Source organism: Pteronotus mesoamericanus, unplaced genomic scaffold (genome assembly GCF_021234165.1).
Source record: "Pteronotus mesoamericanus isolate MK-2021 breed Mesoamerican mustached bat unplaced genomic scaffold, CSHL_Meso_final contig_56, whole genome shotgun sequence".
NCBI classification, from domain to species: domain Eukaryota; kingdom Metazoa; phylum Chordata; class Mammalia; order Chiroptera; family Mormoopidae; genus Pteronotus; species Pteronotus mesoamericanus.
Window position 1 is genome coordinate 10766855 of NW_026555201.1, and position 27553 is coordinate 10794407.

The 27553-nt window shown below is 38.4% G+C and overlaps 2 protein-coding genes across 3 annotated transcripts in view; both read left to right on the forward strand.

Moving 5' to 3' along the window:
* The first annotated feature begins 321 nt into the window (after positions 1 to 321).
* LYZ (lysozyme) lies at positions 322 to 5071 on the forward strand. Its single transcript, XM_054580089.1, has 4 exons — positions 322 to 505; positions 1414 to 1578; positions 3508 to 3586; positions 4152 to 5071. Exons 1-4 carry the CDS (start codon positions 370 to 372, stop codon positions 4216 to 4218), a joined length of 447 nt encoding a protein of 148 aa, XP_054436064.1. The 5' UTR covers positions 322 to 369; the 3' UTR covers positions 4219 to 5071.
* Positions 5072 to 15640: 10569 nt separating this feature from the next.
* Positions 15641 to 27553, forward strand: part of YEATS4 (YEATS domain containing 4) — a 28977-nt gene continuing 17064 nt past the window's right edge. Inside the window, exons 1-4 of one of the 2 annotated variants that reach the window (XM_054580289.1) lie at positions 15641 to 15928; positions 19370 to 19489; positions 22059 to 22125; positions 22229 to 22323. In XM_054580289.1, the coding sequence (XP_054436264.1) occupies positions 15878 to 15928; positions 19370 to 19489; positions 22059 to 22125; positions 22229 to 22323 (333 nt within the window). In that variant the 5' untranslated portion in view covers positions 15641 to 15877. The remainder of the gene's footprint in view (positions 15929 to 19369; positions 19490 to 22058; positions 22126 to 22228; positions 22324 to 27553) is intronic. The other variant, XM_054580290.1, reaches the window with a different exon arrangement.

Below are 27553 nucleotides of genomic sequence, written 5' to 3' on the forward strand. Positions count from 1 at the left end.
ATACAAAACAATTTAATGAAATGAATGTTAATCAAGGATCAGAGCTCATTTTCAGTTGTGTAAAGTATTCATTTGCTTTTCTTTTCTTTATAGTCACTTAGATTATAATAGGAGGAAGTTCATGTTTTGGAAACAATGTTAGTATCAACTCTTTCTGAGCCAGGTCTTTAAACAATCTCATTTCATCATTTTCCTGTAGTTTAATTCTTTTAACCTTTTAAACTCATTGAACCAAAAAGTAATTCCTGTTTTCCACATATCTCAGAGGGTGGAGCCTCCAAACCACTAGGAAAAGAAGGAAGTTATGAGACTTTAAATTCTGGGGCCAGTCTACCCTGGCCAGGCTAGAGGTCTAGCTTTCCAGTCAACATGAAGGCTCTCCTTATTCTGGGGCTTGTCCTCCTTTCTGTCACCGTCCAGGGCAAGGTCTTTGAAAGGTGTGAGCTGGCCAGAACTCTAAAACGACTTGGAATGGATGGCTACCGGGGAATCAGCCTGGCCAACTGTAAGTTAATTTTTCTTCAGACTTCCAAATAGTCAGCCAGGTGTGGGACAGGTTCTAAGAGAGGATGAAGAACAAAAAAGGTGCTTTGAGTGAATGGACTTTTTAAAAAATTTTTCTTTCAGGATTTGTATACTTAAAATGGTTAAAAACATCAACTTGTTCCTTTAGAATCAGATACACTGCTGTGGGAATGAGGGCATGGGGAGGGCAAAATTCTTTGCTGTTCTAAATTGTACCCTTTGAGTGCCACTAAATTTGCCAGTTGCTTCAGACTCAGTGGCACATGGAGGCTGACTTATACATTTGAGCACCTGAGAAATCTCTGTCAAGTTTTTGGTACTTGACTCCAGCCATTTTCTGTGTGGAACTTAGGTTCTGTCAGCCTGGATTAATGCAGTATTTTTCTCCTTTTTAATTCCCCTGCATGACGTGGGGTTTTTAATAGCAAAATTAAAAAAAAATTATGTTGAACTCTCAACACAGAGGGAATGGGAACCTATTTCCCTTCAGTCACTGTTTATCTAAGGATCCCTGAAATGCAGCATGAAATGACATTTTATTATTCTTACTCACTCTGGTTGATTAACTGTTTTCATTTTCTTTCATGCAACCCAAGATGAACCTGTGTAAAAGTTACTTTATATTTTAGTCCATATTTGACAATGTAATCACTGTATTTTTAGGTTGAATTCAAATATTTCCCCTTAATAACTATTTTTGAATGAATGAGTGAATAGTCTGATGGATAGATGGATGGATGGACTGATGAAATAGTCTTTCCTGTTCTACATTTTTATACTAATAAAATCAGTCATTAGTTAAAAAAAAAAAAGCCGTGTAGAACTGATTATGGTATGCAGTATGTCATGTGATGTTGCTATTTGTTACTAAAAGTAAGTTCTTTTCAGGGATGTGTTTGTCCAGATGGGAAAGTAGCTACAACACTCAAGCTAAAAACTATAATCCTGGAAGCAAAAGCACTGACTATGGAATATTTCAGATCAATAGCCGCTACTGGTGTAATGATGGCAAAACCCCAGGAGCAGTTAACGGCTGTGGTATATCCTGCAGTGGTAAGACAAAGTCACACATGAGTCATGACACAGGACCCAGCAGGTCATACTTAACAAGAGTAGAGATTCAATAGAAATGAAAAGGTCTTGAAAAGTTTATCAGAGACCTAGGAAAACGTCACCTCAACTTCTAGAAACTCTTTATTACCCTCTTCATACTTTCCTAAGTAAGAAATTGAGGAGCTGGTATCATAAAAGTTTGCTGTTTTCTAATACACAAAAGTTCTGGAATGACCCACACTTATTTGGGGAGGTTTAGGGATAACATGCTTGTGTGGTCCTTTTTTAAAAAATTGGTTTTACTTTTTAAATATGAAATGTTCTAAGTGTATAGAAAATTAGAGACATTAGTCTAATAAGCAGTCACATGCCCATCACATAATTTAACAGTTGTCAACATTTTGTCATATTTATTTATGTATACATATGTACATACCTTTTTGCTGAATGATTTGAAAGTAAATTAGAAACATTATGATAATTCATTCCTAAATTCTTTAGTTTGCATCTCCAAAAAAAGTACAGTGCCTATATAATTATTGTCATATCTAACAATTTAATGAATTAATTTGTTTAATTGGGGTGAAACAAATGTTCTATTAAACTCATAAAAATAGAAATAATCTGTGGAATCTTTAACTCATAAAATATTGGAGAAGTATTGTAAAATTGATATTATTAAATTTCTAAAAGTTAAAATTTCTCATAGAGGTTATTCTTAGAATATTCTTTGAAACCAGTTAATTTATTTGAAAATATTTTGTATTATATAATAGCCTGTGATCACTGAATAAAAATTCTTTAAAAAAAAGATTTTATTTATTTATTTTTAGAGAGGGAAAGGGAGGGAGAAAGAGAGGGAGAGAAACATCAGTGTGTGGTTGCATCTTGTGTACCCCCAACTGGGGATTTGGCCTGCAACCCAGGCATGTACCCTACACTGGGAATCGAACTGGCAACAGGCTGGCCCTCAATCTACTGAGTCACACCAGCTAGGGCTGAATAAAAATTCTTACAGTCAGGAGATTTATGACCACTGGTAACTTCCAGAAGAATATATATCAATCATGTATATGAATGCAAAGCTTTATCACATACATATATACCCACAAACATGCAAACAATGTGTGTTTTAACAAAAATGAATGGTACTATATACACTGTTTTATAATTTGCTCTTTCATACAAAATTATTTCTATGTTAACAAGTACCAACTGTATTTTTTTAAAGGATGAATAGAATTCCACTGTATAAATGTTCTCTAATTTATTGATCCAACTCACTGTTAAGCACTTAGGCTGTTTCCATTTTCTGCTCTTTTTTTTAAACATTTTATTCATTTATTTTTTAGAGAGGGGGAAGGAGAAAGGGAGGGAAAGAAACATCAACGTGTGGTTGCCTCACACGCGCCCCCTACTGGGGACCTGGCTCACAACCCAGCCATGTGCCTTGACTTGGGAATAGAATCAGCAACACTCTAGTTCACAAACTGGCCCTCAGTCCGCTGAGCCACACCAGCCAGGGCCATTTTCTGCTTTTATTAATTACAATGAAGCAAACACCTTGTGCACACATCTTTGGGTGCATTTCTTCAGGGGAAATTTCTAGTAGAATTGCTCATTAAAAAATAGGTCGGTCCCTCTTTTTTATTTTATTTTTTACAGTGCCTATTACAAAGAAAAACATCACGTTAGTTAATAACTCCAGGCTTCCAATGACTTTGGTAAATGAGAAACAGAATGCTTTAGGTCATGCCAAAAGGGAGGGAATGAAGAAAATGTTTTACCCCACCATTCACGGGTACATGGACTCATGAAAAATAATTGTAGTGTCCATTCTTCAGCCTAAGAGGATAAAACTGCCTAAACCTACACCTAAAATGAAATTTCTGTGAAAGTTGTTTTCATTCCTTACCACCTCTTTTTCAGCTTTGCTGCAAGATGACATCACTCAAGCTGTCCAATGTGCAAAGAGGGTTGTCAGAGACCCACAAGGCATCAGAGCATGGTATGTTTTAAGCGTTAAAGGAGAGAACGTTATTTTACCCCACTGTTATGAGAGAAGTGAGAGATTTTCAAAGACCACAGTACACTACTGCACAGCAAAGACAGTATACTACTGAGAAGAGAAAGTTGCAGCTTTAGACTTAATGCTAAACAATGTATCACTTAGCAGCAACCTACTTTAGTTGATTCAGCTTCTTTTTCTTTTACTCCTCAATTAATTTTAGGGGATTTCTAGAATTTTTAAGATTCTCCCCATTCTACCAGTTCCTTGTGATATTTTGAAATTTTTTGGAATGAAGTAAATATGGAATGCATTTGGCAGTTGCTGTCCAAGAATGTGCATGACTCTCATGTTCGGCATTCTACGCTTTAGCGAGGACTTTGGGGAGGAGGGAGCTTTTTGGTGTACATGGCTCCATTTAATAAATAGCAATACCTAAATCTATCAATAGCCTGTATTTTATATATCGATCAAATATTTTGTTCTCTCAAAGCATGTGGCGTATGTATATGACAATGAAGATAGGCTTTAACCTTCTCACCGTTTGTTTCACCTTTCCTTACAGGGTGGCATGGAGGAACCGTTGTCAGAACCGAGATCTCACCCAGTACATTCAGGGTTGTGGAGTGTAACTGGAATTGTCCTTCTCCGGCTCATTTTGCCTCTTTTTCATGTAAAGGGAGAGTATACTGTTGAGCAAAAGTTCACATTGCTGTTCTTTCAAAACAGTCACGTTTTCACAGAAGCAGGAGCAAAATCCTTCTTTCTTCTAAGAAGCTAACTTTTTAAAATTGTTTATTATTGGGTAATAAGCCTACAACATTTTTCAGTTTGCTAATAGAACTAATGCTGGTGAAAATTTATCTAAAGTTTTAATTATCAAATACCTCTCCAGTATATTCAGTTCTTAAAGAAATGACCCAGACTTCATTTTGAATGGTACAAGTGTGCCTCAATATTTGATAAATATGTAGCAAATGACTGTCTTAAAACACGCTGATCTTAGGCAAAATCTTGGTTGTATACGCATGTGCTGTCTTCATCTGTTCAGTCACCTCCCAAAACAGCAAAAGATAAATAACCATTCTTTGTTGGGCGATGTACAAGTTACAAAGGAGCAGAGTGCCGAATGGTTGAATATGGTGACAGCCTGAATCAAGAATTTTGTTTTCATAAAGTGTGACCGTTGGTTTAAATGTTTTCTTAGAAATGTTGCGTTTATACCACTTTAAAAATGAACTCACGATTTAAATATCAATCTATTTTAGCCCTTTAAAGTACTCTTTTATGCATCTTGCTGAACGTGAAGAAATATGAAGAAGGATTAAATACGCTGTTACTGTTTCTTAATTTTATTAGCTTAGATTCAAGCATTATGACTAAAACTGGAGGCAGATGAGTTTGCAAGCATTAAAATAATTGCTAATTAACCACCAGTGGGAAATTATGTTATAAAAAAAGTATCAATAAAGTCTTTGCAACTCATACCTAGTCTTTGTTTAGACCCCTCCTTCTCTGAAGAAAAATATATATATTTGAAATAAGTGACTTAGACCCCTTAATATTCCCTTATATCCTCACCTGTACCCAAACAGCTGGATATCGCTGGGAAAAAAATTCAGAAGCAAGCTGACATATTTCACTTGAAATTCATAACCACGCCTGGCTGGTGTGGCTCAGTGGATTGAGTGCCGGCCTGTGAACTAAACTCATAACCTTCAAGTCTGCCGGGCCATCTCAGTCACTTCTCTGTGGTCCTTCTGTGTTGGTGTCCCCACTCTCCAAAATGGCTATTACTATTTTACTTTTCCTTCTCTCTCTTCAAAACGCCAGCGCACATGTCCAGCCACTCACCTTCTACCCATCTCTGCTCTCAGTATTGGACTCACATTGAGACAGGATAATGAGAAGCTAGGAAAATCCTGGGCAAATGGATTAGGGAAATTGAGACAGATCCTGAACCCAATGGCTGGGCAATTTACAGCCAGGTGCCAATGGCCACCTCCCTAGACTCAGTTGCATTTCAGATCCCAGCCCATAAAAGCAGCAAAACCAAGGCAACGGCTAAAGACCCTCCTGAAAGGACACACCTGGAGACCTGATGAATATTCTGCTGAAACCTTCCCCTGAGACCTCCCCTAAGATTCCCAACTGCAAGAAAGAGATAAAAGCCTCAAGACAAAGGGCCCAGGGGTGCCTGCACCATTTCCTCCCCCATCACCTTGTTTCCTCACAGGCATGAGATTCCTAAACTCTAAGGCACTGGGCAGCTGGCAGCTTGTCCCAGGCTGATCCCCTGACCCTGTCCACTCAAAGCCCCCTTTTCTCTGACCTCCCAGAGAGCTCAGGCAGCCCAGCCCAGGCTCTCCTGTTGCTTCCTCTATGCTGAGCCCTTCCTTGTTTCACTGTCCCCAGCTTTAGTAAATGTACCCTCCTAGTCACCTGGACTCACGCTGTGAAATCTTTCCTACACAAAGTCAAGGACCCACACGCTACAGCTGGCCCTAGGCAGACCCGCTCAGGGCCAGGCCCCTGTCTGGTGAGAGAATAGAAGCAATCACATACAAAATTGTCTCTTCCTTGTTGCTATAACAAGTGTCACACTCTTATGGGAGAAATTCCCAGAAACTAGATTCTTCTCACCAATACAGTGAAGAAATAAAGACTGGCGAGTCTATGAGCATGCAAGCAGGGTTTCTTGGTGATTCACTCTCATGGAAGTGAATGGGCGTAGCTAAGGTAGGGTGGGGGTGCTGGAAGGCAGAGGTTCAGGGTGAAGCAAGGTAAGGGAGGCTAAGGTAAGGGCGGCCAATGATCGGGGTGACAAGCACACATGTGGCCAGAGGCAAAGTGGCCTGAGGCCAGATAGCCTGAGGCCTGGTGGCCAGAGAGTCAAGAGTGTCAAGTCCAAGTCCTTTGTTCTGAGAACTTATATAGCTGGCGGGACACGGGGTGAGGGGGTTACATATTGCTTGACGGGTAAAGGTGGTGCTAGGTTTCAGGACTGTTGAGTGAGTACCCAAAGGTATTAATGGGCCTCTTCCTTTAGGCACTAATGGGCGGCCAGGACTTCCAGGCTTTTGGATGAAAGCACAGTTTCAAAGGCTTTCTTTCCCAGATAATGGAAAAGAGACATAGAATTTCAGACTGCTGAATCAGTGGGTGGGACATGTATCCCTCCTCCTCACTGCCTTTGTTTCCCCTCTGGCCACTCATCCTACTAGAACAGCACCTTCCCTTAGGTCCATTCTTCCTTCCTTTCCTGCTGTTACTGGAATAAAAGACTTCAGTTTCTTCCAATGGTCGTGTATCCACAGGCGATCTCCATCGCATCCCTCTGAGTGCTCCAAGGTTAGGCTGAGTGTTTCCCATATCCTGAGTTTCTCCCTCTTTGTAGAATCACCCCTGACATTGTCCAAACTGCCCTAGTAATGTCCATTACAAAGAACTTTCCATTGACCCGACATAACCCTCCAACTCCTACCTCATTCTCTGCTCCCTTTTACAGCAGCCCTCCCTGAGGCAGGAGATAGTCAGGAAGGAGGAAATTCCGGGGTTGCCCCAGGCCTGAGATAAACAGAGATGCTGTTCTAAAACCAGTTGTTCTGCTTTCTGGAAAAGTGCTGAATCATGGTGAATCATGAATGCACCTGTGCAGAAGGTGCTATATGACCCCTGCTCCATTATAATAAATTAGCATTGTGGGACCCCCTTCCCTGGTGGTCAATCAAGGAAAATCATGGGAGACCACGTTCACAGTAGCTTTAAAGTACTATAACCTCTTGTACATGAGCAATAACAGCCCGCCACAACTAGCCTGGAAATATCTGCCCTGTAAGAATAGAAGCCCTCCAGCCCCTGAGGTCAATCTGCTTGGAGTTGGCCTGCTCCCATGTTCTGTGGAGTGTACTATCACTTAGTAAATCTGCTCTCTCTCTGCTATAAATCCTCTGGGTGTTCGGTTCAATTCTGTCTGCAATCACCAGGAACCTGGTTACCGTGCCCACCTGAGACATCTCTGCTCATCAATTCCACATCCTCACCTCCCAGCCTCTTTTCACCCTTTCTTAATCCGGCTGCCGTTCTGACTGCTAAACCGTGACTCCGTGTCTTCTCTTATGACTCATTGGGGCCAATGTCAGTGATCACCGGTTCCCTGTTCATCGGCAAAGTAAACCACTTCATGCTTCTGGAAAACTTTTTCTTCATCAGCTTCTCCTTGTTTATACCCTGCCTCACTGATTGCTCCTGCTCAGTCTGTGGCTGGCTCTTTCTCTGTTGTTTAATTTCTAACTGTGGGAGTGTCCCAGGGCTCAAGCCTCTAACCACGTAACAGACTAATATTTTACTTATTTTTTTATTTGTCTCTTCTTGCTGAAATGTAATTTCCAAAAGAAAACTTTTTTCCACTTTTTAAAGACATTGAAATAATCTCAATCTTTCCTAAAATGTGCAAGCACAGTGTCGAGTCCTTTTATTTATTTTTTGAATAGTTTGAGAGTAAATTATCAACACAGTGTCCAGTGGCCTTGAATCATTCAGTGTGTGATTCCTAAAAATCTCAAAACATCATCCAAATCAGGATCTTAACACTGATACATCGCTACCACCGAATCATCATCAGATCTCATTCAATTTCATCAGTTGTCCCCATAAGGACTTTGTAACAAAAAGATCTAATTCAGAATTATGTGTTGTATTTGGTTGACATGTTCTTTTTTTTTTTTTTAAGTTTTCTTTAACCTGGATCATTTGTTCAGTTTTTTCCTTGACTTTTATGACTTTCACACTTTTGAAGGCTATAGACCAGTTATGTTGTAAAATGTCCTAAGGTTTTCCTGTTCTTCTCTTTACGAGATCAGGTTATGGGTCTTTGGCAAGAATAACACAGAAGTGATGCTGTGCTCTTCTCATTGCATCCTCTCGGGTGGCATGTGGTTTTGAAGGGTTCTCTTACTGATGATGTTCACTCACATCACTTGGTTAAGGTGATATTTGCAAGTTACCTCCACTGTAATGTACTTGTGAAGGGGTTAAGCTACTTTGAGACTGTTCCTTATCAAAATTTCAATTTACATATTATTTATTATATCAGTATGGCCCCATGACTTTCTACTTGACTCAAATTACAATCCATTATTAGCATTTATTTTTATGGTCACAGTGTCCCTGATTTGGCCAGTAGAACCCCTGCAAGCTAGCTCCTGGGTCATTTTGGAATGTCTCCATAATTCTTTGAGCACTTCCTTGTTTTCTGGCACAAGATGTTTCAAGGTTCACCTTGATCTGTTCCTGCTCCAGCCCTGGAATCAACCGTTTCTCTAAAAAGCCCTGATTCCTCAGAGTGGATAATAGTATTTGAAAAAACAAGATCTGGCCACTAGTATTTCATCATCCCCATCAATGGACAGAGCTAGAAGATATCTACGCAACATTTATCTCTATATCTATCTATTTATATTGAATTCACATCAATACCTCCAACTCTGATCCCACACCACAGGATTTTATTCAAATTTTCTCCTTTTTCATGTTGGTAACTCCCTTCTCTGACATAGAAAAACCTGGTTTCCATTGTCCTTAGCAAGCTTAAAATGTATTCTTAGTACATGTATGTATTTGATTAATTTGCCTATTGGTAACCAATCTCCCAACACTACCACAGCATGGAATAGACACTCTCCACTCAGGTTCTAATACCCATCATTGGGCTTTCTCTTCCCCTACATCTAAGCACCGTCTTTGCTATGTTACATCTTAAACATGCTGTGCTGGGCCACTGTCCTGTTAGGAAAGAGGGCAGAAATTGTTTACTTTTGTTTTTGCTCATATTCCGAACTCCTGGAATAGTGCCTGGAACATGATACGTAAGCAGTAAATATCAGTTGATTTAATAAATCTTGTTTTGATTATTTAGTATATCTCCCAATGTTGGGCAATCTAAGATTTTTTTAATTTACCAACTCCACATGAATCCAGTACAACAGCTTCGGGGATTCCTAGGTTCAAGTCCCAAGTCTCTGTGAATGTAGTGCATAGGCCAGCCATGGGAGGGCAGCAGAGAGACCCAACACAGGGCCACCTTATGCTTCAAGATTCTGGGACCTTGCTGGTATGTGAATAAACCCAGAAAGAACATAGGTTTATTCATATCAGGATATCCAGAGGTGTTTGAAGAACGGATCGACATAGTGGACAGAGACTTGAAGAGTAATAAGTCAGATGCAGAGATGGGATGAGTTCAAGAAGCACCAGGATAGCGCAGCAACACAGGCTGACTGAAGAAACAAGCAGAGTTTAGCAAAAGTTGGCTGAAGAGAGAAAGCAATGTTTGCTGGAGATCTTGCTTAGTGTTTTTGAGAAAATATCATTTTTTACCTATACCTATTATTTTAGTAGAATCAAGTTCTCAAAAACAAACTTCTATTTTTATTATGGAGATGGAATAAAAATCAATATCAATGTTTGGTCATTTTTAAAAGGAACTCAATTCCTGTATTGCTTAGCTTCACCCCAGGATAGTATTTGAAATGTAGAGTGATATTCCAGATGACAACTGAGCGCTTCATATGGCTATAGTCGTAACTAAGACCTAAGCACACATTTCTTGCATTTCTATTTAGCAGACTCATTATTAAAAAATATTTTCTTAGAAGTTGCTAAAGGGGATTACTAAAAATTATAATCAAGAGTGAGTAATATCATTCATAAACATGTCTTTTAAATTAAGGTCATATCTATTATGCAAATTATCTTTTAAAATCATTTGAATTTTTTTTATCCTTACCCAAGGACATGCTTATTGGTTTTAGAGATAAGAGAAGGGGGGAGAAGGAAAGGGAGAGGAGAGAAGCATTGATGGGAGAGAGAAACATCGGTCAGTTGTCTGAGGCTGAACCTGCAACGCAGGCATGTGCCCTGACCAGGAATCAAACCTGCAACCTTTCTGTTTGCAGGACGAGGCCTAACCAACTGAGCCACAATGGCCAGGGCTAAATCATTTTACGTTTTAACAAGGTTATAAATTCTCAATCTTTTCAGAATAAGTAGTTCTGCCACGTTTGTTATGAAAGACGTACCTCTCCACGCCCCCTGTCATGTGCATCCACCTTCTACTCTTTTAGCTTAATATTAATAATTCTATATTTACTTGCATGCTTTTAACTATTAGGCTTGTATTGCTCCTTCTTCATTTTTCCATGTTTGGATTTTGACTTCTCACCACAAAAGTTAAGGATTAAGTTCTATTTCCTCTTTCTGCATCTCCATCACACATGGCACCTTTCCCCAAAGCCCATTCTTCCATGTTATTATTTTGTTTCCAATGTATATTATCTTTGTTAAATAAATACTCAGCATTTACAGAGCCACAAATAAAGTTACTTTCTTCTCTTATACAAGATTTTATTTTCTTTAAGGTTAATAATTGCATAATACTTTAATTTGCTTAGTTTTCTAGGTATCTGTCATGAGTCCAACTCTCAAAATCTACTTCCAAGGTTTAAATCTCCTCTTAAGGCTTCAGATTCAGCTAGAATTTTGTCGACTTTATTTTTCTAAAGCAGTAATTCCCAAAGATTTCTGACCAACTCCAACTGGGACTAGTCGTTGTCTGTGCTTAATGTTGTCTATGTCTAACATAACTACCATTCTGGGCTCTTCCTTTCATCATCGTCCTGTGATTTTTCTCCTTGTCCCCTCATATTTGATATTTATTGTGTTTTCTGTATTTCATGATACCCTTATTGTTGGTTTAGCCCCTCATTTTGTGGGTCATGTATCCAGAATCTTCCTGCAAAAGGGTGCATGAGAGGTACTTTTTTTTTTTTTTGAGACTTAGCATGTCTGAAATTGTCTTTATTCTATTCACACCCTTTGCTGAGAGTTGGCTAAGTGTGTAATGCTAAATTGGAATTAATTTTCCTTCAGAATTTTGAAGGTGGCCCATTGCAATGGGACCACCGAGGCAACTGAATCTAGGGAACTCTATTGCTCCTTAGATTCCAATGTTGCTAGTGAGTAATGTGAAGCCATTCTGATCTTGGAGTCTTTATAACCTGGAAGCATGTGGGATCTTTATCTCCAATGTTCTGAAAGTTCACAATGATGTGTTTCATATGAATCTGTCTTCATCTTTCTTCTGGGTGCTTCATAGGATCTTTCAGTTTGATAACTAATATCCTTAAGAACTGGAAAACCTTCTTGAATCATTTATTATTCCTTTCCTTTTTGGGGGGGAAGGATGTTATTGTTGTTCTCTCTGGAATTCCTTCACCGGTCCTCTAATGTAGTAGTGGACTGAACTGTGTCCCTCCACAATTTACCTGTTGAAGCCCTGATTCCCAATGTGACTCTCTTTGAAGACAGGGCCTTCAAAGAGGTAATTAACATTAAGTAAGGTTATAAGAGTGGGGTCCTAATTCAATATGACCGGAATCCTTATAAAGAAAGGAAAAGACACCAGGGATGCCTATGCACAGAGAAAAGGCCATGTGAGAACGCAGTAAGAAGGCGACCATCTGCAAGCCAAAGAGGGAGGCCTCATAACAAACAAAACCCAACAACACCTTGATCTTGGACTTCCAGCCTCAACAACTGGGAGGAAATAAATTTCTGTTTAAGCCACCCAACCTGTGATATTTTGTTATGTCAGACTTAGCAAACATACAAATGTTCTTTTCTTTCCTCTTTCTCATCTCTTTGTCTTTTGCTCTACTTTCTGGGAAATTTCTTTGATATTATTGTCCAATCTTTTAGTTGTTTTTCATTTCTGCTATCATATTTTAAATTTTAAACAGTTTTTTTTCTGTTCTCTGAATGTTCCTTTTTCCCCTTGTTTTGAGTCATATATTCTATTTCTTATTTATCTAAATATGGTAATAATAATAACTTGGGCTTGTTGTGTTGTGTTTTTAGTTTATATCTATGTGTTTCCTCTAATCTACAATTTCATTTGCTTATTTTGGATTATATCTTTGACATTAAAGGAATTTCTCAGTTATTTGGTAATCAATCCTAGATTATCTACTTAAATTTTGGAGTGGGAAACTAAAAAATTAATTTGAAGTTCCAAGGGCCTACGCAGATTTGACCATGTAGGCCACTGAAGGATGATGAAGCCCAGCTAAGTCAGTTTCACTGGAGAGCCTTGGATTTCTCCTCTTAGGCTGGTCAGATTCCCCAGAGAAGCCTCTCCCTATTCCCCGATAGAAAACAAAGGCCTGGTTGTCACTGTTTTAAGAGTTAAATGAGGGACGAAGATCTTAGCGTCCAGTAGGCATATGTTTGGTTAATCTACCCATTTCTGTATGATATTCCTCCCTCAGCTCTGTCTGGTGTTCCTCAATGCAGAGAACCTGGTTTACCTTTATTTCATCCCTTTGGGGTAAATAAGGAGTAATTACTTGGCTGTGTGCACCTTGATATTTCTTAAACAGACTCTCAATTGGTCTTTTTTTTTCCTTCTGTCTCCTCTCCTCCTCTTCCCTCCCCTTACTTCTAGAGATCACTTCAACCACAAATTCTTGAGAGCTGAGGGAGGGGGCTTGCAGTGCAAACTGGGTAGCTTATTAGCTCTGGCTGCTTAGCTCGCAGGACTGTCCTATACCACTTGCCTTTTGTAGTGCAGATTTCAACTTGTTTTCCTGTCTTCTCTCCACTCTCCCCATCTTCATAAGTTTGAAAATCTCTAATTGTTTTAAAGCAGTTTGGGTAGGAGGCAAAAGATGTTTCTTCAGTCTATTATCTTCCCCCCAAAGTTCCCAATATGCTTTGAGTATTTGCTTAATGTTATTTTATTAAATGTTATTTTACTTTAAAAATACTTAATGTAACATTTTAAGCAAAGAATGAAAAATCCTCTGAGAAACAGGGAGAAAGCAGAAATAGGACAGTTGGAGAAATAATTATAAAAGGTAAATTTGAGGTCCAGAGATCACATTCTGAAACCCATGATTAGCAAAAGGTAAAATCTGAGAGAGGGTACAGGGGACACAAAGTCCTGGACTGCGGTGTGACAGATGTTGTATGACAGCATGCCTTACCGCTCTCACTCACTTCAACTACCTTTGGGAAAACAGGTTCAAGTGTTCTGGACTTCTTCATTTATTGCTTATTTACTGTTCAACAAAAATTGATTACTAGCCACAAGACATATTCACTTAGGCCTAAAAATACTATAAGGTGAATAAGATATAGTTATTGTCCTCATTGGAGTTCACAAATAATTAATATATAACATGGTAAGTGTTATAATCTCTTAGGCCCTATGGAAATATAGAATGACTAACCACCTGGAAATCAGTTGCCAGGAAAATAGGAGAAAAACCAAGAGGACGTAGCATCACAAAAGGAGACAGTGAATAGCAATATGAGATTCTGCCAAGAAATCAAGTGAATGAAGGCGAAGTGGCTAATGGATTTTCGGATAGAGGAGTCAGTACCTGGTCAGAGAGGTTTCAGTGAGGGTGAAATTCAGAAGCTGATGGATTGAGAAGCATATAGAAACAGATGGGAAATGTTGACAGCCTTTCACAATTTGGAGGTAGAAATATTCAGGATTAAAGATGTATTTGATTGGAAAGGGGGGTGGAGGGAGGAAGGAGAGAGTCAAGGGGGATATCTGGCGATGGAAAGAGATGTGACTTGGGATGGTGAACACACAAAACAATATATAGATGATGTATATAGAATTGTACCCCGGAAACCTACATAACTTTATTAATGAATTTAACCCCAATAAATTCAATTTTTAAAAAGATGTATTTGATATTGTTACCATTTAAAATTCAATTAAGTAATTTATTTTCATTATAGCTGATATACAATATTATATTATTTTCAGGTGTACAACATAGTGACTCAACATTTATAAAGCTTAAGATGTGATTACCACAATAAGTCTAGTAACTATTAGTTCACTGTACACAGTTATTACAATATTATTAACTATATTCCCTGTGCTGTACATTACATCCCCATGATTTATTTATTTTATAACTGCAAGTCTGTATCTCTTGTTCCCCTTCACCTTTTTCACCCATCCCCCTGACCTCTGGCAACGTTTGCTCTGTTTATGAGTCTGCTTCTGTTTTGTTTCGTTCATTTGTTTTGTCTTTTTAGATTCCACATGTAAGTGAAATCATACAGTATTTGTCTTTCTATGTTAGACTTATTTTACCTAGCATAATATCCTCTAGGTCTATCCACGTTGTCGCAAATCGGAAGATTTCATTCTTTTTCATTGCTCAGTAGTATATATGAAAGATACACACACAATCACATCTTCTTGATCCATTCATCTGTAAATCATAATGCAATGAACATAGGGGTGAACATATCTTTTCAAATGAGTGTTTTTGTTTTCGTCGGAGAGGTGGAATTGATGGGTCATATGGTAGTTCTATATTTATTTTGAGGAATCTGCATAGTTTTCCAATTTACAATCCTTCCGACAGTGCACAAAATTCCTTTTCTCCACATCCTTGTTAACACTTGTTTGTTGACTTTTTGATACTAGCCCTTCTGACAGGTGCGAGATTTAAGCTTGTTTAACTCTTCTTATGAGAGGAAAGAGCCAAAAAAGGAGTTGAAGACACAGGGCCCCTTGAGGGTGGTTGATGGGGCAAAATCTTTGTAAAAGCAAAAAAAAATAAATAAAATCAGGAACACAGACGGAAGGAATGATTTTAAACTGGAAACAGATTCCCTTATGATTAAAAAGTACATATTGCCAGTTATAAAAAGTCATGGGGGTGTAAATTGCATAGGGCAATAAGATAACAGAGGTTCAAGCATTGAGGTCTGAATGAAGGCAATCTGTGCGTGGGCGAGATTTCAGAACTTGATTTCAGAATTAGAGCGCTTTGGTGATGACCGGGTATTGCCTCCAAGAGCCATTTCTCAGTCGCTACGAAGCTAAGGCGTCTGAGCTGGTGACGGGCGAACCAGGGACTCCCGCAGTACCCAAGACCCGAGCGACAAAAGGCGCGCCGGGCGTGACCAGCGGCCCGGCGCGTGCGCAGGGTGCTCGTTGCGCCTGCGCACGGCGTTTCTGGAGCCCCTGCCGTTCCGCTGTCGGCCCGCGCAGGGTGAATGGGCTTCTGATACACCACCACCGGCGAGTAGTTGGCGGTTCCTACTCTCTGCGAGCGCCAGTGCTTTGCCGTCCCTTGCCCAGAAACCCTCCGCCTGGGCCCGCGCAGGAGGAGCGGGGCCTCTGAGGGGAGCGGCGACCTCCCCGGCCTCGGTCTCTTTCCTTGGCGGTGGCGGCGGCTTCTTCCGTAGGACAATATGTTCAAGAGAATGGCCGAATTTGGGCCTGACTCCGGCGGGAGAGTGAAGGTCAGTGCCCGGCCCGCGCCTCCCTTCCAGGAGTGGCTGTCTAGCTCCAACCCCTCCCTGCAGGGCGTGGAGAGGGCCCGCGTGTTTCCCTCTCGCGCCATCTCGCCCAGGGTTTGAACCGTGGTTTGTAGGCGGAGAGCGAGTCATTGGGCTCCAATTTGGCGGCGTCACCTACTCCCTCCCATCCCCGCCAAAAAAACAAACGTAGGAGTGACTTGGGGGAAAGCCGGACATTGTTGCCCAGGAAACGGGCCACTCCTAGGGTTAGGATACCCTGGCTTGGTGCTGGCAGCTCAGGTCATCTGTAAGCAGGGGGTGCCACCCACCTGACTGTGAGAATAACAGTAGCAAATATTTGGTAAGCGCTTCCCGCGTGCCCAGCGCAATGGCTAAAAGCATTACCAGCCTCTTAGAGTCAGTCCCTACCTCAGCCTTACAAAGGCAGTGTTACCCACGGTGTTTGCAAGTGCACTATCTGAAGAACTGGAGGTGGGGGTGTCTATCTGTTGGGGGGTGGGTGGGTAGAAGGGTCAGCAAATTTGCCGAAGTTCATGGTGTTTACAAAGCCCTAAAGCTACAGCCAAGGTGTTACTCAGGGCATGCAAAGAACATTTCCTGGCACCTGGGGAACATACTCGTTTCGCTTGTTTTTAATTAAAGTTATTTTCATAGAACCTAACATCATGTTTGACGCGGTGACACATTTCCCGCCCACTTTTTTACATCTCCTGGCATATTAATTTTGTAAGACAGGACCACCTGGTTCTCGATATAACACCTATTTTTAACCCCTTAGGATTTTTATTTGTCATAGAAAGGAAATTTTTCTTTAAAAAGAAATCAGCCACTTTTGCACAAATCTACTTAGTATAGATTGTTAGCCCTTGTCATTGTGTTCACATGATTCTGATTATATTCTGTGTTTACAACTATCATACACAGTGCTTTAATATCACATAAAGCGAGAGTTCAGAAATTTCAAAAGCTGAAATTTAATGTAAGGAGAAAGAGATGCCAGGTGAAATTCATAAAACATACAAATTTTGCCTGGGTTTTTGGGCAAGGTTTTGGACCGATAGGAAGGTTCTGCCAAAGGTTTAAAACAGATTTTGGAGAACTTACAGAACTTTCTGTAATTGTAATCATAGTAGGTTTTAAAAGTTTGTAAGTTTAAGCCCTAAGTGACTTGGGATTAGGCCTGTATCCTCAAATGCTTTTTCACAAAAAACAGGTGTGAATTAGTCATGTAAAGGTTTAAAATTAAGAGTCTTATTTCTCCTCCTTGCTGATTGTTATGTGGCCTTGTAGGCATCTTTTTCCAATTTAGATAAATTTTATCCAGGTAGAAAGTCTGTTGACAGATGAGCCCCCATTTTATCATTGAGGAACTCTGCAAGTTTCTACAACACCATAGCAGCTACGACATCTATTATCCACTCACCAAGTCAGTGCTCTTTGTACTCATTCATTCCAAGGGCTTGAACTTGAGGCCCCATCTAAGGCTGCCACAAAAGTGTCAGTAACACTGTGATTATTTGAAGTTCTCACATAAACTGCTTGCCTTCTTCTGCACTAACTTTAGGCTTAGGTGTTGGATTTGTTTGTTAACTATTCAGCTACAATTAAAAGTTTTTCTATTTGTTCACTGCTTTTCCTTATTTCTTGTGATTATTGATTACATTGGCACAGCACTTATCACATGTGGTATATCTTGCTCTTTGACTTTCAGATACATTCTTACTATTGAACAGTTGATCTGAAATTCATGTGCAACAGTCAGCATTTTGTTTTCATTTGAAATTTTTCCTCCTCTCCGTCATAATATGTCAACACTCACTGCCTTTACACTTACCAGATGTGATGAGAAACATGTATGTACATCTCAGAACTGAGCACAAATGTAGCAAACATGGCCATTGGCCAGTGTTAAACAAGTGTCAGTCATCCAAGTGCCACTTCAGCATTCATTATTTGAATCCAGTTGTAATATTTAACACTTTTATTTAGATTAATTTTTAAAAGCCTCTTCCTAAGTGTTAATATTTTTGAAATTATGGGTTTGACTTGCTAGTTACAGTTATGATTTTCTTAATACTGATTAAAGTAAATATACAAATAATAAAATGAAAAATGTTTGTCCTTGCTCTACTTAAAATACTGTTCCAACTGCTTTTAATATTTGTACTAGGCTTTGGAAACACTGCCATAAAGTAGTAAATAAAGACATTACCATTGGATGATTGCAGTCGAAGTTGGCTATTTTTTTCCAGAGCTTCACTTTAAAGTTTGTAAATAAAGAGCCTTTTGTATCTCTTTTCAGAAAAAGTCTCAAAGTACTTTTAAGTGTTTTAAATAAACATTTTTGAAGTGGGAACATTGTAATTAACCTGGTGTTTAGTTATTTGTATTAATATGAAGTGAGGATAATTCTCTAAAGTAGATTTATTGAGAGAAATCCATGATGTAGCAAAATTCAGGATTTTTAATTTTTATTTTTCAATTACAGTTGACATACAATATATTAGTTTCAATTGTACGACATAGCAATTAGACATTTTTATAACTAAGAAGTGATCATCTTGATAAATCTCATACCCATCTGACTCCATATATAGTACAATATTGTTGACTATATTCCCTATGCTCTGCTCTACATCTCTATGACTACTGATATTTTATAACTAGCAATTTGTATTTCTTAATCCTTTCCCCTTTTTCACCTATCCCACCAACCCCCTGCAGTCTGGCAGCCATCAGAATATTCTCTGTATCTGTGAGTTTGTTTACTGTTTTGTTTGTTTATTTTGGTTTTTAGATTCCACATATAGTTGAAATCATATGGTATTTGTCTTTCTCTGTCTGATTTCCCATAGCAAGTACCCTCTGACGTCCATCCATGTTGCAGGTAGCAAGATTTCATTCTTTTTTATGGCTGAGTAATATTCCATTCATCTCTTGATGGACACTTCCTTTTTTTATTCTTTTTTTTATTTAAAAAATTTTTTAAAATTTATAAATCATGTTTATTCTATTACAAACACTTGTTGTCCATTCATATATTGATGGACACTTCCATATCTTGGTTATTTTTAATAATGCCGCAATGAACACATGGATACACATCGCTTTTCAAATTAGTGTTTTTGGTTTCTTCAAATAAATTCCCAGTGGTGGTACTGCTGGGTCCTTTTTTGTTTCTTGTTAATAGGCTTTGTTTTAAAGTCTATTTTGCCTGGTATTAAGTATTGCTGCCCCAGCTTTTTTGTTTGTTTCCATTTTCATGAAGTATATTATCCCTTTGCTACCAGTCTGTGTATCTTTTGTTCTGAAGTGAGTCCCTTGCATGCCTGCCATTTCTTTAAACAAGCTCTCAGAACTCTTATTCTGTTTATTTGGGTAATGATACAATATTAATTGGCGTTTACATTATTTTTCTTTTAGGGGGTTACTATTGTTAAACCAATAGTTTATGGCAATGTTGCTCGATATTTTGGGAAGAAAAGAGAAGAGGATGGGCATACCCACCAGTGGACAGTATATGTAAAACCATACAGAAATGAGGTATGCACTGTTTTTCCCTATAACTTTTTTTGAAGCTACAGTTTGTTTTGCTTGAAGGTAAATTGTAACATTATTTTGTTATGACTTTTCTGATTATAAAACTGGTCCTTATTAGAAATGTTACAGCCCAGAAGTTGAAAGAATAAAGTGAGAGCTGTCATCTTCATGTAATTGTTGAGTAGAAATCAATTTTCCAAAAATGTTCTCTAATTAAAATTAAGGTACACTAACAAGAGCTATGCTATGAACACAGCACACCTTCCAATCACCATGTCTTAAAGTTAGCCTAGTATTTACTCAGATGTTTCAGGAATAGTAGTTGCCATATTTTGCCATGTATAATATTTTAGTGCTAATTCCCATGTATAATTTGCATTATACAAGTTATGTGAATTAACACTACCCATGTATAATGCGCATCCTTATTTTTCCCTCAAAAATTTGGGCAAGAAAGTACACATTATACATGGTGAAATACGGTAATTTTTAAGCAATAAATTGGTAACCATCAGAAAAGATGAATGAAAGACAAAAACTGCTGTATAACCTAAGAGCTGGTAATTTTGTTCTGTTACTGAATCTTTAATGTCTGGCATGCAGCCAGTACATAGTAGGTATTCAGCAGATTTATTCAGTGAATAAACAGTTCCTCTATTTAAACCCTTCAAAGTTCACACAAAAACTTATATATGAATGTCCATAGCAGCATTATTCATAATAGCCAAAAAGAATGGAAACAACTTATATGTCTCTCAGCTGATGAATAAGTAAAATGTGGTATATCCATACTATGAACTACTATTAGGCAATAAAAAGAAATCAAGTATTGATACATGCTATTCATGCTGCTACCACATGTAGAAATTTAAAACATTATGGTAAGAGAAAAAGGCCAGACATAAAGGCCACATATTGTGTGATTAAAAATGTTCTGAAATTGATTATGGTGATGGTTGTACAACTCTGTAAATATACTAAAAACCATTGGATAGTACATTTTAAATGGGTGAATTATTTGGTATATGAATATCTCAAAAAAGCTGTTATTTAAAAAAACAAACCTTCAATGACTATCTATTGCCCTCATAATGTTAAAATTATCTTATGGGGACTGGGTGAAAGAAGGTGAAGGGATTGGCCAAAGAATGAATATATATATATATATATATATATATATATATATATATATATATATATAGAGCCCATGGACACAGATGACAGTGTGGTGCTGGCCTGAGGGAAGGGGGAGAAGGGGCTGGGGGGAGAGGGGCAAAGTAGGGGGGAGTGGAGACATCTGCAATCGTGTCAACAATAAAAGTAAAGGGGGAAAAAAACTCATTTTAGAAGGTTTTTCCTTGTCCTATCTCTGCAGCGTTATACCTTATTTGTGTTTGCCTCGTCATTCCCTTATACCCTACATTCTACCAATGCTAAATTACTCTCAATTTCCCAAAGGGGTACTCTTAAACCCCTTCATTCATTCATTTCCACTTGCCCTATGCTTACTGTTCCCTTAGTCTTAGTTCAAGTGCATTTTCTTGAGAACTACTTTCTTGATCTGCAAAGGCTGTTAGTTAGGTTCCCTTCCTATGGTCTTGTACCTTGTGCTCTTATAACACAGATTACACTGAAATGCTGTTCTTGTCTGCCCCCTAATCCACAGAGAGATCCTGAGGGCAGGACTCATTATTAGTTACCGTCATGGCATCTGGTACTCAGTATTGGTAGTCACTCATGTTTGTAGGGGAAAAAAGAATGAAAGTATTTCCAAGAGTCTTCAAAGATACTTAAGAACACCTGCCTCAAAAAAATGTTCATAATATAATGTTAAGTAATGAAAGCTGATATTAATGTATCATTATAGTATGATTGCAATTTAAAAATACACATGTAAAAAATAAAATTTGAATAAAATAAACTAAAATTTGAAAATATACATGTAGATTATAAGCACAAAAAAAATTCCTGAAAGCAAATAGAAAGATTAATACATATTACTATTGAGTGTGGCTTACTCTGTTTTGCATTTTTCTATTTTTCTATAATGAAGTATTTTTGAAAAAGCCACAGTCACTAAGAGAATCCCTTTTATGTGTCAGCTTATGAGTATGTTTCTGTGCATCAAATTAAAATGAAGAAACAGGAGTTTTGTATCCAACAGTTTTAGGTTGCTTAGTGTAGTTGACCTTGGTTTTATATAACATAATTTTGTTCTTTAAAGTTGCTTAGTTCTTAAATTTGCTTTGGTTTATGGGGTTATTTCTATTATGAAAAATCAGAATTGATTTAGAGTAATAGCTATAGAAAAATATATAAAAATGATTTACAAAACAAGTGAATTGATATGTATATTTGTATATATTGTGAATTATGAAAGACTTCAACACAGGCTTCCTTGTTTAAAATAAAAAACAAACCACCCAGGTACAATTCATGTTTTTTAGAAAATTGGATTCCATAATATTTGAGGGGAAGTGTATTTTATAAAATTAGATATGCATGCTCAGTGTATTTCCCTCCTAGTTTTTATATGTAGATGGCCGAACTAATGAATTCCTCTGTATTTTAGGACATGTCAGCATATGTGAAGAAAATTCAATTTAAATTACATGAAAGCTATGGCAATCCTTTAAGAGGTACAGTATAGTTTCTTCATTTATTACACACAAATTTAAAAAGAGCTAGGAAACAGCATCAGTAATTTACATTCATAATTGTTTTATTCCTTCTCTTTTTCAGTTGTTACTAAGCCTCCATATGAAATTACTGAAACAGGATGGGGTGAATTTGAAATAATCATCAAAATATTTTTCATTGATCCTAATGAAAGACCTGTGAGTAATGGTAATCTTTGTAAATATAAAATAGATTTTTTTCGTAATTGTGAAAATGCAGCTATACTTAAGAGCTCATTATATGTTGACATTTTTATTTAGATATACTTTATGTATGCTTATAATATGGTATATCTTGCCATGAGTTAAGATTTTTCACTTTTAAGTGATATGCCTTCCAAAATTTGTATTTTTCGATATAGGCATAAGGAATACAATGTGAACATTTATTGGACATGAACATCATATGATTACAGCAAAAATTTTAAATTCATTAGTTTTATTTGGTTGTTAGTAATGAACAGGTTGAGGCCATATGCTGTCTGAATTGGTAATATCCAGTTTTTTTAATAGTTAAAAGCCCTAAACAGTGTTTTTTTTGTTTTTCAAGCTGCCATCAGTACTAACAGCTTTACTTTATATCTTATTCATGAGTCCTTGTTGGTAACCACTGACTTTTTCATCATTTGATCTCTTCCTATCAGATTGTTGCTTGACAATGTAAAAAGTCCCTCAAAGTTTTCACTTTGATGCCTCAGCAACTTTGTGAGGTTGGTAATATCCTCATTTTAGATACGAGAATACTGAGGCTCAGAGTTCAAGTCACAAGCTCAAAAACACAGTTGTAGCAGAGCTAGTTCTGAACCCAAGTATTTATGTCTAGACTCAACACTCTTTCCATTATACTTCCTTTTGACTAAAACCACTATGCCTTTTTCATTTTTAACCCATAGAGTCACAGCTCGGTTATGGCTCTCATTTCCCATTTGTGTGGCTGTTGTGTAATTCGTTTCAAGTCTTTACAGTCATCACTGTTAATTTTCATCTTCATAGGTTCATACTCATTCCTTCAGCACCAAACATTTAACTTTAATGATCAGATTACACTTTTAAAACTTTATGTGCTTTTAAAGGACATGAATATCACCTGGGCCCAGGGATTCAAAGAATTAGTTTCTAACTGACTGCATCAGAAGTACTTAGGTGTTTTTTAAAAATTCAAACTAATAGGACCAATCCCCTGGCGAGTCTGATTCAGTAGGTTTGGAGAAGGACCAGCACCTCAGGTAATTTTGATGCACAGTAAGATTTAGAACCCGTTGAGGTAGGCCGTACTGTTAACTAGGTAGGAATTCCTTTAGGCCATCTCTCAAGTGAGAATCTCCTTTGCATTTGCCATCTTTCAAGTGAGAATCTCCTTTGCATTTGCCAACTTTAGTGTGGAGAACATTGACTTCTCTCATTAAGTGAAACATCCTGTTCGGGTTTGGGGTAGTTTTAATTTTAAGAAGGCTCTACTTTATTTTAAGCTTCCTTGAGTTTTTTATTGATAACTATTTATACATTAGTTTTATTTTCTCCCAAATAAAACACCTATAGGTCATTTAAATATTTTCCATGTGATAGAGGTTTCCAGATCTCCTACCATTCTTGTTATCTTTCTAGAATACTCTCACAACCTTTACATTTTATTTGGCAAGAAATTCCTAAATATTATTTGCCAGATATTGTTCAAATATCATGATACAAAGGTAAGTCATTAATGAAAATAGTCTGTAAGGGAGAATAGAGCACAGAAATCAGCAGATACCGTATTTTGCAATGTATAATGCACATTTTTTTGCCCAAATTTTTTAGGGAAAAATACGGATGGATGCACATTATACATGAGTAGTACTAATTCTGTATCTATTTAAATGTTTTTATTTCTTTTATTTATGCTTATGTGTTAAAAGTGTAATTCTAGAAAACAATAATATCTGTATGCAAAATAATACCCTGGAATACAATAATTGGTTTTGTTTCTAAATATTAATAAATAAATAATTGAATTTATAAATTAAAATAAAAGCTCTTTTTTTCCTGAAAGTTTGGGCCAAAACATGGGTGTGTATTATACATGGCAAAATATGGTATTGAGAGAGAAAGTGATGTTTGTTATAAGAACAGAAACTCTTTCTAACTTTGTAGGATTGCTTTGAATTGATTTTTATTTTGAGAACGTGTGGGCTTACCTGTCTGTCTCCTCATCTGTCGTCCCCTCCTACCCCAGTTGGGAAGTACACCTCTGAAAGAAGTCTTTATATCATGTAATTTCATTATAGGCTAGTTCTCCAAGTCCACTCTTGGAAAAGTAAGGTAGTAGGATCTTTTGTACTTCTGCAGTGATTCATTTATTAAATAGGTTTCTGTGCAGAACTACATAGGCCTGATTTTATTCCCCCAAAACTGTTGTAGTGTTCTTTTAGTTAAGTGAAACCATTATACTTTTTCAATAGTTGTCTCTGGCAGAAAATAAGTTATGTGAAGGTTTATTTAAAGTATAAAAGAAAGCCCTGGCTGGTGTGGCTCAGCGGATTGAGCGCTGGCCTGCAAACCAAAGGGTCGCAGATTCGATTCCCAGTCAGGGCACAGGCCTGGGTTGCAGGCCAGGTGCCCAGTAGAGGCATGCGAGAGGCAACCACACATTGATGTTTATCTCCCTCTCTTTCTCTCTCCCTGCCCCTCTGTCTAAAAATAAATAAATATTTTTTAAAAAAATATAAAAGAAAGACACGGATAGCTTGTGATTTACTTCTGTTATCCAATAACCTATCATAGACCAAGGCATTGAAAAAGGAATGGTTGTTTCTAAAAACAAAAGGCTAAAATTGGGTTTTTATGCCTAGAAATTTTGTTACCTGACAGCCTCATGCTGTTCTAGAACAGTCAGCGAGGTTCTATTGCCTGCTGCTTAGAGGCCTAACTCTGAAGGCAGGAGTTTGGTGAAAAGGAAAGGGCTCGTTTATTTAACGGTTATATAGTTTTGGAATGGTGGTAGGTTTCTGCCTCAGGGCCCTATTACCTTTAAAATACCCGAAGACAAACAGCCCTGCCACCCTCCGCCAGTTCACGAATGCGCCTGAAATCCCTTTTCCACTCCTAAAAGTACCGTCCTTTATGAAGCGTAGATAACTGCATTGGATTATCCAGGCGGCTTGGCAGGTTCCCGGTCATAGTCCTGCTAGCGCTGCTGCTTTCTGTGCGGGAGGCATGCAGGGCCTCGGAGCCTGGCCAGCAGTCTCCAAGGGAACCCTCGGGTCTCCGACGCAGGCCCCCTGTGGCCGCCCAGGCTGGCCAGGGGAGGAGAAAGAGAGCATACGTCTTGGCACGTTCCATTTTAAAGACTCGGCCCAGAAATCCCTGTGCAACGCAACATCTGGCTTTTTAACCGAGTGCCCTAATATTCGCCATGTTTGCATCTTGCCCTCTTCTGGCCACCATTTTGCGCACAGGGACAGAAGTCTTAAACCATGCATGCTCTTTGCGAGCTTCCTTCTGTTGAGTCATGAGCTGCTCGGCTGCCTTGGCTGGGCTGGTTCAAGATGCTCTCGTTTATAGTTGCCTTGGACAATATCCCTTTTCCGACAGCCCCTCCCTTCACAGATTGGGTTTCAATCTTCAATTCTGCCTTGGGGGTTCTCTCCCCGCCCCCTGTCCTCTACCAGGGACTGGCGAGACTACAGTGTCTCTGTAGCAATTATAGGCATTCCATTGCTCTAAGAATCAGCAAACGCAGCTCAAAATTGGAGACATCTGTCTTGAAATTTTTCATTGCCTATATCTGTATGAATGCCTCCAGGTAGTCTAATAAATTTAGGGGAGGACAGTTTTATGATGTAGTTTTAAATTTTTCTTGTATTATAAAAGTCAAACATGCACATGCTTCCCTGCCCCTGCCATCCGCCATGCTCTATCCATTGAGTCCAGACAGAGGAAGGGAGACAGAGAAACTTCAGTCTGTTGCCTCCTGAACATGCCCTGACAGGGGACCTAACCCTCAACATAAACATGTGCCCTGACTGGGACTTGAACCCATGACTTCAGCTTTACTAGGCAAAGCTCCATCCAACTGAGCCACACCAGCCAGGGCGAACAGGCACATGATTTTTTAAGTCTCTAAAAATAAAAAGTACAAGTCTTCTGTATTAGTTTCCTAGGGTTTCCATAACAAAGTACCACAGTCTGAGTGGCTAGACAACAAAAATTTATTCTCACAGGTCTAGAAGCTACAAGTTCAGAATCAAGGTCTTGGACATGCTCTCTTCAGAGCCTCTAGGGGAGGATCCTTTCTTGCCTTTTCTAGTTCCTGGTAGGCCCAGGGATCCTCAGCTTGCAGCAGCGTAATTTCATTCTCCACCTTCATTGTCACAGGGCCTTTCTCTGTGTCTCTTCTTATGAGGACATTAGTCATATTGGATCAGGGCACACCCTAAGGACTTCATCTTAATTTGATTACATCTGCAAAGACCCTATCTCCAGGTTTCCAGATAAGGTAAAATCCACAGGTACTGAGGGTTAGGACTTCAACATCTTGTTGGGGAACACAGTTCAACCCATAACATCCCTTTTACCCCCATTATCTGGCCCTTTCCCCAGGAAATCCGTAGTTACTCTTTTCTATTTCTCTAGAAATTATCCCCATGCATTTCATATATTTAAATCCCTAAGTTTGAATTTTTTTATTTTTAGGTAGTGCCTGTCAACACCTAATGATGACAGATGACCCTTTTTCTTCATCTTTTCAGGTTTCTTAACCCAGAGATGTGCCCTGACTGGGAATTGAACCAGCAAGTGTTTGGTTCTCAGGCCAGCGCCCAATCCACTGAGCCACACCAGGCAGGGCTGCCAGCTGGGCTTTATTTAGCCCAAGTAATCACACACTGTGCTGCAAAACTTTTCCTTTGGTATCTTACTACACCTGTTTTAAGTATTTTGAAAAGGTGTTGCTCTTTCCAAAGTGAATGATCATTGACTTTTTGTTACTTACATAATAACCTTACAGATCATGAAAGAAATTACCTTGCCCTCACTGAGCATTTGAAAGTCTCAAATCTATTTTCCCATAGTAAATTCATAAACTTTAGTCTTCACAGAAAAACTGTCACATAATCTAATTTCACTTGTGTTAGTAGACTGTCTTTTAAAAAAATCTTATGTCTTAGTGATTTCCCAGTTTAATTTACATAGCTGTATCTTACGTTGTTTTTATATATAGTTACTCTCTAGACATACTTTGTAACAGACTCTTACCTACCTTCTTCAAAACATTCATGGTTAGGTGGCTCTCTCTGCAGACCATGCCCGCGCCTTTTCCCACCCTCTTCCCCCAGAAGGTTTTTCCATGCCTCTCTTTTCTAAGCTCCCAGGGCCTTTCTTTTGCTTCTATAACTTGTTTCCTGAGCTCTTT